This window comes from Panulirus ornatus, chromosome 32 (assembly GCF_036320965.1).
Source record: "Panulirus ornatus isolate Po-2019 chromosome 32, ASM3632096v1, whole genome shotgun sequence".
NCBI classification, from domain to species: domain Eukaryota; kingdom Metazoa; phylum Arthropoda; class Malacostraca; order Decapoda; family Palinuridae; genus Panulirus; species Panulirus ornatus.
In genome coordinates, this window is record NC_092255.1 from 16,072,707 (window position 1) to 16,087,239 (window position 14,533).

The 14,533-nt window shown below is 37.9% G+C and overlaps 2 protein-coding genes across 3 annotated transcripts in view; one reads left to right on the top strand and one right to left on the bottom strand.

The window, feature by feature from the left end:
* LOC139759068 (uncharacterized) overlaps positions 1-14,533 on the top strand; it is a 134,331-nt gene that overhangs the window by 70,205 nt on the left and 49,593 nt on the right. The window lies entirely within an intron of this gene.
* The window catches only part of eEF5 (eukaryotic translation elongation factor 5), a 31,743-nt gene continuing 28,218 nt past the window's right edge, over positions 11,009-14,533 (bottom strand). For both annotated transcript variants that reach the window (XM_071681008.1, XM_071681009.1), the window contains exon 5: positions 11,009-13,788. In XM_071681008.1, coding sequence (XP_071537109.1) covers positions 13,726-13,788 — 63 coding nt within the window. In that variant the 3' untranslated portion in view covers positions 11,009-13,725. The remainder of the gene's footprint in view (positions 13,789-14,533) is intronic.

A 14,533-nucleotide genomic window follows, 5' to 3' on the forward strand; every position in this document is an offset into this window, starting at 1 on the left:
CTCATTCTCTCCATATGTCCAAACCATTTCAATTTCAACACACCCTTTTCTGCTTTCTCAACCACATTTTTTATTACCAAACATCTTTCTTACCCTTTCATTAATTACTCAAATCAAACCACCTCAAACCACATATTGTCCTCTAGCATTTCATTTCCAAAACATCCACCCTTCTCCATACAACCCTTCTGTAGCCCATGCCTCACAACCATATAATATTGCTGGAACTACTATTTCTTCAAGCATACCCGTTTTTGCTCTCCAAGATAACACTCTCTCTACACATTCTTCATTGCTCCCAGAACCTTCACCCCCTTCCTCCTCTTATGACTCACTTCCACTTTCATCATTCCATTTCCTGTGAAGTCCGTTCTCAGATATCTAAAACACTTCACTTCCTCCAGTTTTTCTCCACTCAAACTCACATCCCAACTAACTTGTCCCTTAACCCTAGTGAACCTAATAACCTTTTCTCTTTTTCACATTTACTCTCATCTTTCTCCTTTCACACACTTTTCCAAAATCAGTCACCAACTTCTGCAGTTTCTCACTTGACTCAGCCACTGGCTTCCGCAGTTTCTCACTTGACTCAGCCACCAGTGTTGTATCATCGGCAAACAACAACTGACACTTCTCAGGCCCTCTCACCCCCACCAGACTGCATAGTTGACTCCTCTCCAAAACTCTTGCGCTCACCTCCCGAACCACCCCATCCATGAACAAAATAAATAACCATGGGGACATTTTACACCCATGCCGCAGACCGACCTTCACTGGGAACCGATCACTCTCCTCTCTAATTACTTGTACACATGCCTTACACCCTTGATAAAAACTTCTCAATGCTTCTAGCAACTTACCTCCCACAAAGCATCTCTATCAATCCTGTCATATGCCTTCTCCAGATCCATGAATGCCTTATACATATCCATCTATTTCTCTAAGTATTTCTCACACACATTCTTCAAAGCAAACACCTGATCCACACATCCTCTACCACTTCTAAAACCACACTGCTCCTCCCCAATCTGATCTGTATATGCCTTCAGCCTTTCAGTCAGTACCTTCCCAATGCAATTTTCCAGGATCACAATTGAGTGCATGATCAAGTATATTCCTTTATAACCACGATAAGTTCTCATGTGCACTTTCAAGTAATAATCACATCATCAGGGGAGATACAAGAATGAAATATAACAGTCAGTTGATATACAATGAAGAGATGTAGCTAGAATGCCATTTCGTAAACAAGTAACTATCTGAATGGAGGTTGGGTGCGTTCAAATCTGGCAACATGCATATCATTAAAATTTATCATGTGGACAAGAAAGGGGAACGGTTTAATATTTTATCAACAATAAAGCTGTCCAAATTTGTATAGACCTTCACTAAAATCAGTGTTACAGTTATTTGTGTATTTATATTATTATATACTTTGTCGCTGTCTCCCGCATTAGCGAGGTAGCGCAACAAAACAGACGAAAGAATGGCCCAACCCACCCATATACACATGTATATACATACACATCCACACACGCACATATACATACCTATACATTTCAGCGTATGCATATATATACATACACATGTACATAATTCATACTTGCTGCCTTCACTCATTCCCGTTGCCACCCCGCCACACATGAAATAACAACCCCCTCCCCCCGCATGCACGCGAGGTAGCACTAGGAAAAGATAACAAAGGCCACATTCGTTCACACTCAGTCTCTAGCTGTCATGTATGATGCACCGAAACCACAGCTCCCTTTCCACATCCAGGCCTCACAAAACTTTCCATGGTTTACCCCAGGCGCTTCACATGCCCTGGTTCAATCCATTGACAGCACGTCGACCCCAGTATACCACATCGTTCCAATTCACTCTCTTCCTTGCATGCCTTTCACCCTCCTGCATGTTCAAGCCCTGATCGCTCAAAATCTTTTTCACTCCATCTTTCCACCTCCAATTTGGTCTTCCACTTTTCCTCATTCCCACCACCTCTGACACATATATCCTCTTTCTCAATCTTTTCTCACTCATTCTCTCCATGTGACCAAACCATTTCAAAACACCCTCTTCTGCTCTCTCAGCCACACTCTTTTTATTACCACACATCTCTCTTACCCTTCCATTACTTACTCGATCAAACCACCTCACACCACATATTGTCCTCAAACATCTCATTTCCAACACATCCACCCTACTCCGCACTACTCTGTCTATAACCCACGCCTTGCAACCATATAACATTGTTGGAACCACTATTCCTTCAAACATACCCATTTTTGCTTTCTGAGATAATGTTCTCGCCTTCCACACATTTTTCACGCTCCCAGAACTTTCGCCCCCTCCCCCACTCTGTGACTCACTTCTGCTTCCATGGTTCCATGCGCTGCCAAATCCACTCCCAGATATCTAAGACACTTCACTTTCTCCAGTTTTTCTCTATTCAGGCTCCCAGTTGACTTATCCCTCAACCCTACTGTACCTAATAACCTTGCTCTTATTCACATTTACTCTCAGCTTTCTTCTTTCACACACTTTACCAAACTCAGTCACCAGCTTCTGCAGTTTCTCACCCGAATCAGCCACCAGCGCTGTATCATCAGCGAACAACTGACTCACTTCCCAAGCCCTCTCATCCAAAACAGACCACACACTTGCCCCTCTCTCCAAAACTCTTGCATTCACCTCCATAACCACCCCATCCATAAACAAATTTGATGGCAGCACGTATGAATATGTACATGTGTATATATGTATGTGTGTATGTATATGTATGTATAGTTTGAAATGTATAGTTATGTATATGTGCGTGTGTGGGCATTTATGTATATGCATGTGTATGTGGGTGGGTTGAGCCATTCTTTCGTCTGTTTCCTTGCTCTACCTCGCTGAACATGGGAGATGGTGAGTAGGTAAAATAATAATAGAAATGAATTTATTCTATCTGTCATACTTAATTGCTGTCTCCCGCATCAGCAAGGTAGTGCAAGGAAACATGAGGAATGGCCCAACCCACTCACATACACATGTATATACATAAAAGCCCATACATGCATATATACATATACATTTCAATGTATACATATGCACTTGTACATATTCATACTTGCTGCCTTCATCCATTCCATCGCCACCCTACCACACATGAAACAGCCCCACACACACACCACCATCAGCAAGGTAGCACCAGGAAAAGACATAAAAGGCCACATTCGTTCACACTCAGTCTCTAGCTGTCATGTGTAATGCAACGAAACCACAGCTCCCTTTCCACATCCATGCCCGACAGACCTTTCCATGGTTTACCCTAGACACTTCACATGCCCTGGTTCAATCCATTAACAGCAAGTCAACCCAAGTATACTGCATAGTTCCAATTCATTCTATTCCTTGCATGCCTTTCACCCTGCTGTATGTTCAGGCCCCGATCGCTCAAAATGTTCACTCCATCCTTCCACATCCACTTTGGTCTCCTGCTTCTCCTTGTTCCCTCCACCTCTTTGTCAATCTTGGTAAGGATATTCAGTGTATGTATGGATCATGGTGAAGTGTCTTTGGATTGGTGGAATGCATGCATAGTGATATTGTACAAAGGCAAAGAGGATAAATGTGCGTTCAAACTAAAAGGCATAATTTTGTTGAGTATTCTTGGGAAATTCTTTTAGAGGGTATTGATTGAGAGGGTGAAGGCATGTACAGAGCATCAGACTGGGGAAAACCAGTGTGGTTTTAGAAGTGGTAGAGGATGTGTGGATCAGGCATTTGCTTTGAAGAATGTGTGTGAGAAATACTTAGAAAAACAGATGGATTTGTTTGTAGCATTTATGGATCTGGAGAAGGCATATGATAGGGTTGATAGAGATGCTTTGCGGAAGGTCTTAAGAATATATGGTGTTTGAGGTAAGTTGCTAGAAGCAATGAAAAGTTTTTATCAAGGATGTAAGGCATGTGTATGAGTAGAAAGAGAAGACAATGATTGGTTCCCAGTGAATGTCGGTCTGAGGCAGGAGTTAAATGCAAGAGTTATGGAGAGAGGGGTGAGTATGTACGCTGTTGGGGATGAGTGGGCCTAGGAAGTGAGGCAGTTGTTGTTTGCTCTGGTGGTTGATTCGAGGTTGAAACTGCAGAAGTTGGTGACTGAGTTTGGAAAAGTATGTGAAAGGAGAAAGTTGAGAGTAAATATGAGTATGGTTGAGGATCGAGTTAATTGAGATGTAAGTTTGAATGGAGAAAAATTGGAGGAAGTGGACTTAGCAGCGAATGGAACCATGATAGCGGAAGTAAGTCAGGGTGGGGAAGGGTATGAAGATTCTGGGAGTGATGAGGAATGTGTGGAAGGAGAGAATGTTATCTCAGAGCAAAAATGGGTATGTTTGAAGGTATAGTAGTTTCAACAATGTTCTATGGTTGTGAGGCATGGGCTGTAGTTAGGGTTATATGGAGAAGGGTGGATTTGTTGGAAATGAAATGTTTGAGGACAATACGTGGTGTGAGGTAGTTTGATCGAACAAGTAATGAAAGGTTAAGAGAGATGTCTGGTAATAAAAAGAGTGTGGTTGAGAGAACAGAAGAGGGTGTGTAGAAATGGTTTGGACAGATAGAGAGAATGAGTGAGGAAAGATTGACAAAGAGGATGTATGTGTCAGAGGTGGAAGGAGAAAGAGAGAAGTGGGAAACCCATTTGGAGGTGGAAGGATGGAGTGAAAAGATTTTGAGTGATCACGGCCTTAACATACAGGAGTGAGAGGCGTGCAAGGAATAGAGACAATTGGAACAATGTGGTATACTGGGGTCAACGTGCTCTCATTGGACTGAACCGGGGCATGTGAAACGTCTGGGGTAAACCATGGAAAGGTCTACGGGGCCTGGATGTGGACAGGGAGCTGTGGTTTCAGTGCATTACACATGACAGCTAGAGACTGAGTGTGAATGTGTCGCCAGGAATGGATGAAGGCAAGCAAGTATGAATATGTACATGTGTAAATATGAATATGTAGGTATATATGTTTCATATGCCCTGGTTCAGTCAATTCAATATACATATAATACCTCAGGACCTCATTTTAAAAAAGGTTTGATGTTATGCAGGATATTTTTTTAGAGTTTCCTGTAGCACACGGCTGTGCATTTCCAGTAGAAGGGAAATGTGGATTCATTTGAAATGAAAAGTTTTGATGAGACTGTACTTCCAGTGATACAGCTCCACCAAATGTGACTTACAGTACAACCCAAAGTTGGCAGAGGTTGATAATACAATACATCATACTTTGATACAAAAGTAATCAAGTAATTCTGGAGGCAAACACAAGTCCAATGACAAAAACTGCATTGAATTTAAATGACAAAGCAAGACTTGCATAAGCAAGATGCATGGAAACATGTTAACCTTAGGGATCTTCTGCTGATCCTTTAACTACCTCATCTGTGTGTCAATTTTTACCCATCAGCTAACTGCATGGGCCTATCAGGCCAATTGGCAGCTGCACTCTCAATTGTCTTCTCCATTATTTCTAAAATATCTTGATGGCTATTAGTTTTTAATTTAATCATATTCCAAATAAAAAGAAATGCACCAAGATTTTTAAATAATGAGAATTTCTGTATGATTTTGCATGTGAAGATTATCTTTTGAACCAGAGCTGTCTCATCTCTAACCTCCTGCCCATTTTCTTCATTGTTTTTCTAAGTACAGTATGTAAATGAGTATTATGTAAATGAATAGTTCAGGGTAGGCAAGAAGACTAAGTATGAGATATCTATGTTCACACAGCAGCAGTCAGTGACTGTACTGGCTCATGTTCCTTATCCTGCCAGCTTTCTCTTTTATGTTTAAATGATTATTACAATCAGCCCCAGTGTAATGATGCTTAGTATACAGAATTTGAAATCAAATATAACTACTAAATTCACATTGCAGACCATGTAATAGCTCTCGCTTACAATGGGGTAAGTTTCTTACTGTATTAAATGCAAAATGTGAAAAGAACAAATAATGCAAAATTATTTTAATTTGAATCGCATATGCCAACAGATGCTCTTACTCACAATGGTGGCAGCAGATGTGTGGGGCACCTGATCAGTAATGGTTTGGTGGCTTCAGTGTCGTCATTGCTTTGTGGGAGTGAAGGGTCTGGGGATAAAGTGTTGAAACTGTTTTTTGTAATGAGTGATGTCCAGAGTGCAGATGGGAGAGTGATTCATTTTTGTCTGGGGAGTGCTTTTTCAGAGGTAGTCGGTCAGTAGCTGATGACATTACCGGTATTGCCTACTTGAGTATCTGGAAGGTTAGTGACTGCTTACACGTGTAGTAAGCCAGCACTTTAATGGTAATGAAGCTGCACTCCTCTGACCCAGGTATCTGTCATTTTCTCTGCCTCGCTTGCATGTGGACCACTGGCATTCTTTCCATGAACATATAATCTCCATTGTAACTAGATTTTACTGCAGTCATTGCTATGCACTCGCCCTGCCTTTTGGTGAAATGGTAGGAGCAATTGATAGTAGCAGGTAGGAACATTCAACAGGAGCATTAAATGCAGATTTCTTTGGAATGAAAACTTCTCTAACGAGACTACACTGTGATAGTTTCACCTAAAAAAGTGCATTACAGGCTAAGCAGGAGCAATGAAGTGGAGATTTTTTTTTGCCTTGGCTGCCACCTTGAGGGAGTTCCCAGAGGGAACAGGAATCAGATAAAGATGGTCATGGCTTGGTTTCAGATGGATATGCGTCTGGTGAAATGGTTTTAAAAACGAGTTGGGAGAATGACAGTCTGGTCATTTGTGTTTTGTCACAGTAATAGTTGCTGGGGATGGGGGTGATCTGTGATAAGAGGTTGCATTAGTGCGAGGCACTTGAGTGCTTATGGTTGCTAAACAGTCTTTGATTGTTCCATTTTGTATGGTTTGCAACTCTGTTGTATTTTCTTTGGAGAGGGTGGAAGACCAAGCAGGTGAGGCAAAGTTTGGAGTGGGACAGTTGAATTGTGTGAGGAGTGTGGTCACGTGTTGTTTGTGATGCCTATAACTGTTTGCGTATTGTTCAGTGGGAATGGTTGTCCATTCAAAGGTACTGCAGGATATGATGTAGATTCATGTCTGTCTGGGGTTAGAATAGCAATTGAAGAACAAAAAGTTCAAAAGAGGAATTATAAATGTGTTGATACACTTGACAGATCACTTGGTGTACTGCTGAAGCTGTCACTGGGAAAAAGTATAGTGTCAAGGGAGTGGAAGATAGTAATTGTCATACCCATCTGTATCTATATGATGGGTGTGGTCTGTACGGTACTGAAAAAGATAATCTGAGAAACTACATAGGTGAGTGCCAACATGGCTTTAGGGACTTTTGTATGTGACTGGGGGGATTAACCGATATTGTTTGGCATATGAATATGCTAAAGAAATTGAATCTTCGGGCAGGAAGAAGGCAGAGACTCCTTGACTATAGATTACCATAATGGTAGGGAACAAAGGACATAGGTCACTAATGACCCATCAGAGGGGTCTGTCCAGGGAGCATTGTTCTTATGCAAGTGACTTGACAAAAGGATTGATCTCAGACCTAAATATGTTTTTACATTAGATGGAAAGGTAGTGAGAAAAGTATAAGCAAAGAGGATTACATCGTTACAAGTGAATTTGACAAAACTACAGTTGCTTGGATACATGGTTGATGAAAATCATCATTACATATGTAAAATAATGAGACAGTGAAAGAAGGTCTCAACATGATTATCTTGCAGAAATTAAGCTGCACAAATCTATATTTAACGGACTTTGTTGACATCATACCTAATTTGTCACCGAAGTTCACCTTCATTTTGCCAAAATCAGAATGTGCTCCTCAAATTGGGTACTGCATTTGAAGTAGTGCTATCCATCTAGATGCATAGAGAATGTCCAGAAGATGGCAACAAATACAGCACCAGAATTAAAGAGTTACAGGCAAAGGCCTTAAATGTGCCCATTTTGGTCGAGAGGGGTGACCTGATCACATCCTTTACATACTCAAATCATCTAGACTGCATTATGCAGAGAAAATAGATCTTTGAAAAATGCTGGAATGGCACAACCAGAGGCTATAAATGAAATAAAATCAATTAGAATGTACTTTTATAGTACTGTAGCAATGGATGAATGGAATAAACTGTACGAGGAAATGGTAAATGCACGTAGACAGAAGCTTTATGACAGATGGTACAAAGAAACTGAGCCCCCCCCACAGTAAAAATGGATCACTTTTTTACATAACCAAGTGCAGCAGCAAAAAGTGTCACCACATTAATTTTTATTTGCCTGGGGGATAATAAATAGCAACAAAGCACACATACAAGGCTAAATGCAAGTTTCTTTCCATGCCAGATGTATATCAACATCCATTTATGCTAGAGTGCTTTGTTCCATTTCACTGGAATAGGCAGTGAATCTAAAGGACTGAACTTTTTTTTCTTTTTAGATAATCCTATAGCCTGGTTTGCCTTCATCTGAATGCATTCATAATCCTTTTGCACTACTACATAAAACCCTTACTTCTTCCATACATTCAATACCTGCAACCCTTTACTTACACATTAAATTTTGTCCCAAACTCATTGGCACAGCAGATAATTTCAAATTTCCCTTCATCTCTCCCATACAATCAAGCTTACTTCACATTTCACCAGCCATTGCAAAGTTTTATCTTTTCAACTCATTTAAAATGTTGCCTTTATCTATCGTTTCAATCAATACATGTGGGGGGGGGGGGGGGGGGGGGGGGGGGATTGTTAAATGGGAATATGAAGTGGTACTATATTATAAAATGATTTTATTTACTACCTGCAGTACAATGAAATAGGCATTAAGCCTTCCTGGACTACTTCAGTTTTGCATGTATGTAAATACTGAGAAAATGATACGTTAATTTCACAATGGGCAAAGAAAAATTCATAGAAAACGAGATTAGCTTCAGTAAATATGCTGTACCAAGATAGTTACACTTAGAAATGTAAATTTTCATTTTAACTTGTAATGTAGGTCAAACACTATGTCATGATAGCCTTCACCTGTCTTTCCAGCTTTTACATCTGAAAACTTTTTCTTGCAAGTGTTCGAGAACCAAACACTTCCATCACACTTTGTGCTTATAAGTTTGAGAACTTTTAAGTTACCAAACCAGTTGTACTGGATAAAAGTTCAAGTTTGCAAAAGAACTTACTCGAACAGTACTATTACAAATTATGAAGTATTTCCAGTCAAAAGCTTTCACCCACACTAGAATTATAACATAGCCCTTTCATGTTTTCATCCACTGCAGCAGATTTTGCTTACTTTTTACTTGTCATGCAGCACAATATAATTTGAAAATACTTGCATTTATATGAAATACTTCCTAATTTATGAGTACAGGGTGTTCGTCTCATGCGGGAATGTATTCCTAAGAATATTACCATCACATCAACTTAATGTTATATAAATTTTTGGCATTTAAGTATAATTCAAGACTATCAAATTTGTTTCTTGGGAAATTACAGTGGTTTCTTCCCCATACCTACTAATGACCAGTACAAACTGTATTCAAATTTTTATTTGTAAATGTGCAAACTATTATTTATTGAAAACATTACTATATATATATATATATATATATATATATATATATATATATATATATATCTTTTTCTTTTAAACTATTCGCCATTTCCCGCGTTAGCGAGGTAGCGTTAAGAACAGAGGACTGGGCCTTTTTTTGGAATATCCTCACCTGGCCCCCTCTGTTCCTTCTTTTGGGGGAAAAAAAAAAAAAAAAGAGGGGAGGATTTCCAGCCCCCTGCTCCATATATATATATATATATATATATATATATATATATAAACCAGTGATGGGGAATCTTAAAAGAAAACTCGTTTCCTTGCTGGAAAACAAATAAAATAAACATGTTTTGCTGACATGCAAACGTTTTGGTAGTTTGCACATGCATGAGCACACACTTGCACTTTCTGGGAAAGAACAGACAAATCATATCTTCCCTTTTCTAGCTGAAAATGTTTTGAAAATTTTGCACATAAATTTCTCAACGAATATTCAGCATAACAATATCTTAAATTCTTTAAACCATTACTTAAGCAGCTGTTGGGTATTTTCATATGAAGATGCTAGTTTTCCTTGACAGGAAAACTTTATAGAATAAGCCTTTATGTGATATGCAATCTACTAATGTAATTTGCACATGCATACACACACCTGTCTGTGCATAGGGGAAGGGTATGTGTGCATGTGGCCACAAGCAGGCATACTCATTTGTATACATACATGACTGGTCTCTGGGAAACACAAAGTTCCGCTGACATACACAAATTACACACGTATATAAATATATTTTTTGCAAGGGGAAGGCTCGTACCAAGCAACATCTTTCAAAGAATAAATCATAGTATCGTTAGAAATACTGTAGCTGCACACAGTAAATACATATTCAAAGATGCAACCATATTTTTAAGATAAAATGAAATTCCAAATGACAATTTTCTGTAATCAACCTACACTTACACAATCAAAAAATTCCAAGGATATCCTGATCTAACTGAAATTGTTAGTTTTCATTACTCTGTAATCTTTCCAGACATGGCTGCCTATAAGTTGTAATACTTGAACCTTTCTGTGGGAAACAAACCACCAGCAAATCATAATCTTTTAAAGCAACAAGATCCAATCTGCAGTAAACAAGAAAATGTACGAATGATGCATAAAGTTTAAAATAATTCAAGCAAAAAAAAAAAATCTTTTACCCCCATGAAAAATTTTCCACTGTGTTGCAAAATTTGAAAGCTTGACAAATTATTGTAAGAAATTCAGTCAAGAACAGCAGTTACTTAATCAACCGTTTTAATTTTCCAATTTATAACAATATCGTTCAGGGATGAGGCATACCTCCAGCAGTTGAAAACCCAAAATTGTTATTTTGCAATGACTTACACATTAAATTTTCTAAATAAGGTTTTACAAGTTTCAAACAAAACCAGACTCAAAAATATTTTATTAAAAAAATCAAGGGTACCTTTACCTGCTGGAGGTTCATGTCCAATGACAAAATCTTACTTTTTTGTACATGAATACTAAATATGAGTGAGCATATACAGGTTTGAAAACACAGCAGCTATGTTGTTTAATCAATACCCTGCTAGTTGATGTGACTGGCAGAGCTTAATTCAAAGAAACAAACAGTACTCATTGAGCAGAATTCATTTTCATAAGTGATCTGAATTTGTCAGGATGTAATTTATCCATGCAGCTTTATGTAAATGCTGAAAAAACAAACATTAGGTACTCATTATATTCTGCTTTCAATATTTACATTTTATCAAAATATAACTGATAATGCTATATTCAAGTGAACAACAAAGTTGAGGGCTCAAGTAATCTTACGTTATTTCTGCCATAGTTCCGAGAGGGGCAAAGCCTTTGGAAACTATAACAGACTTGAAATGACTTCTTTAAATACTCAACGAAATATTTGAAGAGTCAGTTCTTAAAGCAAATCACATTCATAAGATTTTAAGACTTGAGAAACAAAAAACATACCAAATACAAACATACAGTGCTTATCATGCCATTAACAAAATTGCACAACCAGAAGTGCAGTCCTTTTATGTTCACAACCCTTTCCCCTCTAGATCTCATTTTATATACCACAATCTAAATCTATGTAATATGATTGCAGACATTTTGCAAAATCTGTTCACATACTATAAAACTACAAATTAATACAATTTCATTACCTCGGTACAATCTCCCACCAATATTACATGTTTAATGCATCTTAAAATAATGCTTGTACATTTCAAATCTCATGAAAATTATAACTGGCAAGTATTAAATACCCCCAAAGTATGCCTAAGAAAAGGCATATATAACGACAAGAATTTATGCGAAAGAAAAGCTACCCAACCATTTCTTGCCCCCCAAAGTGCACCTACAGCAACTTAACAGGTGTCATCAGGGTGCATCATTGCATGTATGTTCGATTAGTAGTTTTCTTGTGAGCAAATCATGGCACGTGGCATAGCATCAACTAACGAAAGTGGTTCATGTCAACTTTAGCATGACTAATATCTTTAAATTCACGCAATTCATCACTTATTATATAAATGCCATGAATAAAACTCAAAACTGGATGTAAAAACTGGTATAGTTACATACATTTTATGATTTATTTTTTTTCACAAAGTGCTTTCTTTCATATGGAAAACAACTTTAGCATGACTAATATCTTTAAATTCACGCAATTCATCACTTATTATATAAATGCCATGAATAAAACTCAAAACTGGATGTAAAAACTGGTATAGTTACATACATTTTATGATTTATTTTTTTTTCACAAAGTGCTTTCTTTCATATGGAAAACAATTAGTTGGTTGCTAAATGTACATTAACAAAATCTGTCATGCACTAACAATTCTGTAAGAAAAAGTTGTAATATTTTCATTGTACAATAGCTTACATTTGTACAAAATAAACAGTGCACAGAACTTTGCTTCTTCTTAATGTTAAAGTTTCAATAATACAATACAAACTATTATTGCATTTAGATATTTTATCAAATTAAAATGTTACCAATATGGATAATGCCAGATTTGGTAAAGTTGTGCTACAATATTTAATGCTCAATTACCTTGGATATAATATAACACCATGGTAGTTCATCAGCTTCCATACATCGCTCAAATAAAATAGTTCAAAAATGTTTACCAATATAAACTATTAAAATACAACGACAAGTTGAATCCCTGAAACTTAACTTCATAAAGTCCTTTCATATTTGAATCATGCTACAAAATAATTATCACATTTTTTTTTGGTGTAAAGGCATTATTTTCTTTTAATACTACAATAGTAATTACCATTATTTAGTGAAATATGAAAAGCAAGATGAAATCCCCAAGTTTTGGTATAGCAAGCTTTTCTTTGATCTACATACTAACAATCCAACTATTAAACTCAATTTAACATGCATTCATAAGTTATCCTGGGGATATATGAATGAAAGAACATCTTAACACTGGAATGGTTGTAAATTTTTATTCTAATAATTAGCATATTAATTATGCACAATGAAGTACAAAAAACAAGTTAGATAAAAGCTTTCCTCCACCCCATGTAATGGGTGCATATTCTATAATAGTAAAAAAGGAAAAGGCTCTCCTGCACTGAAGCTTGGATTATTAGAACAATCAAACGCCATATAAACAACACACCATTTATTCCTCATTTGGTCACAGATCAATAAACCCAACCCTCCAGGGTATTAATTCATCTCACACACACTGGGATGTTGCCCCTCCACAAGAAAACAAAGCCACAAATTTTAGTGGCTGGAACTTCTCAAAAACAATGTCCAGAGGGACATGCATATCTGTGAAATATGACAGTGAAGGCATTTCTCCCCTCGTTCCTTGACCCATTTTAGTTTTGTTAGAGGATCACAATGGGTAGTTGTCGAGATGGTACTGTTGAGGCAAGAGCTGGGCCGAGTTATTTACTCGCTTGCATCATGGATAACCCAAGCTCCTCCTGGACATTCTCATTTCCCATTGCCGAGTAATCACAGAATTCAACCATTAACCGTCACATAGTTTGTCTAATATGAAAAAAATATATATATATTTTTCAACGCGATAATGGTTGGTTGTGAAGATGGTATTGGTGGTGGTCATCATAGAAGTAGTAAGGAGTAGATTACTTCATGTTTGGTTTGGTGGCAACAACAGTCTCCTGACCCATAGCAGAGAGGACTGTCAGCTGAGGAAAAATAAGAAATTTTAGGTTTAAAAACCAAAAATAATGAGAGTATATGTTAAGGTAGCAGATTAGCAGGTACCACCCACCCGGGCATCGGGAGGGTTAGTGACAGCTGTGTAGTTAACCAGCACTTCATTGGCTGTCAAGTTGCACTCCTCTGTCCCAAGTAGCTGTCTTTACCTTGCGCCTCGCCCAAACATGGACTACTGGCATTTTGTCCACAAACATACAAAATCTTCTTGTCACACATAACACTTGACAACACTTACACAGCTCATTCTTCATAGCTAGATTTAGACACGAATATTAGTCTGTAGAAGTAGGCTGGAACATTCGGTACTAGTAGTAAGTAGGAACAACAGGTATGAGCCTCTGCAAACAGAGTTGTCCTCTGCCTGCAACCTGTTAAGGGTGAGGCACTAGAGGCTAAGCAGCAGAACTGGAGTGCATTATTTACGGACACTTCTGTGACCACACCTTGAGGGAGCTTCAGGAGGGAACAGGCATCAAAGTTACTGATAGGTGGATTAGGTGGTATACATCCTCACAAAGTGTTTTGCCACTTTTGTTCTTTACTCTTTGGTTAAATTATATCACAGCTCACCGAGTGGTTAAATGTTCTAAAATTCTATAGTTCTATCAAAGGTATGTCCTTTGATTCGCAGCCATTCTCTTTCAACAAATTTCATTTTACAATGTAAGTGATTACTTAGGTTACTTAGCAGAACACATTACTTTGAATTTT